Here is a 341-nt window from a genome sequence, read left to right on the forward strand (position 1 = left end):
GCTGCTGCTGCAGGGCTGGCAGGACCAGGGCTTCATCACGCCGGCCAACGTGGTCTTCCTCTACATGCTCTGCCGGGACGTCATCTCGGCCGAGGTGGCCAGCGACCACGAACTGCAGGCAGTGCTGCTCACCTGCCTGTACCTCTCCTACTCCTACATGGGCAACGAGATCTCCTACCCGCTCAAGCCCTTCCTGGTGGAGAGCTGTAAGGAGGCCTTCTGGGACCGCTGCCTCTCCATCATCGACCTCATGAGCCCCAAGATGCTGCAGGTCAACGCCGACCCGCACTACTTCACCCAGGTCTTCGCCGACCTCAAGAAGGAAAGCGGCGCCGAGGAGA

At 62.5% G+C, this 341-nt stretch overlaps 1 protein-coding gene across 1 annotated transcript; it reads left to right on the plus strand.

Moving 5' to 3' along the window:
• Positions 1-6: 6 nt before the first annotated feature.
• Positions 7-340, plus strand: CDK5R1 (cyclin-dependent kinase 5, regulatory subunit 1 (p35); the record flags this gene model as incomplete). The annotated part of the gene is made up of 1 exon (XM_009329973.1): positions 7-340. A coding segment is annotated over exon 1 (276 nt), but the record flags the coding sequence as incomplete, so codon positions are not given.
• Position 341: the final 1 nt, after the last annotated feature.

This window comes from Pygoscelis adeliae, unplaced genomic scaffold, assembly GCF_000699105.1.
Source record: "Pygoscelis adeliae isolate BGI_AS28 unplaced genomic scaffold, ASM69910v1 Scaffold718, whole genome shotgun sequence".
In the NCBI taxonomy this organism is placed as follows: Eukaryota; Metazoa; Chordata; class Aves; order Sphenisciformes; family Spheniscidae; genus Pygoscelis; species Pygoscelis adeliae.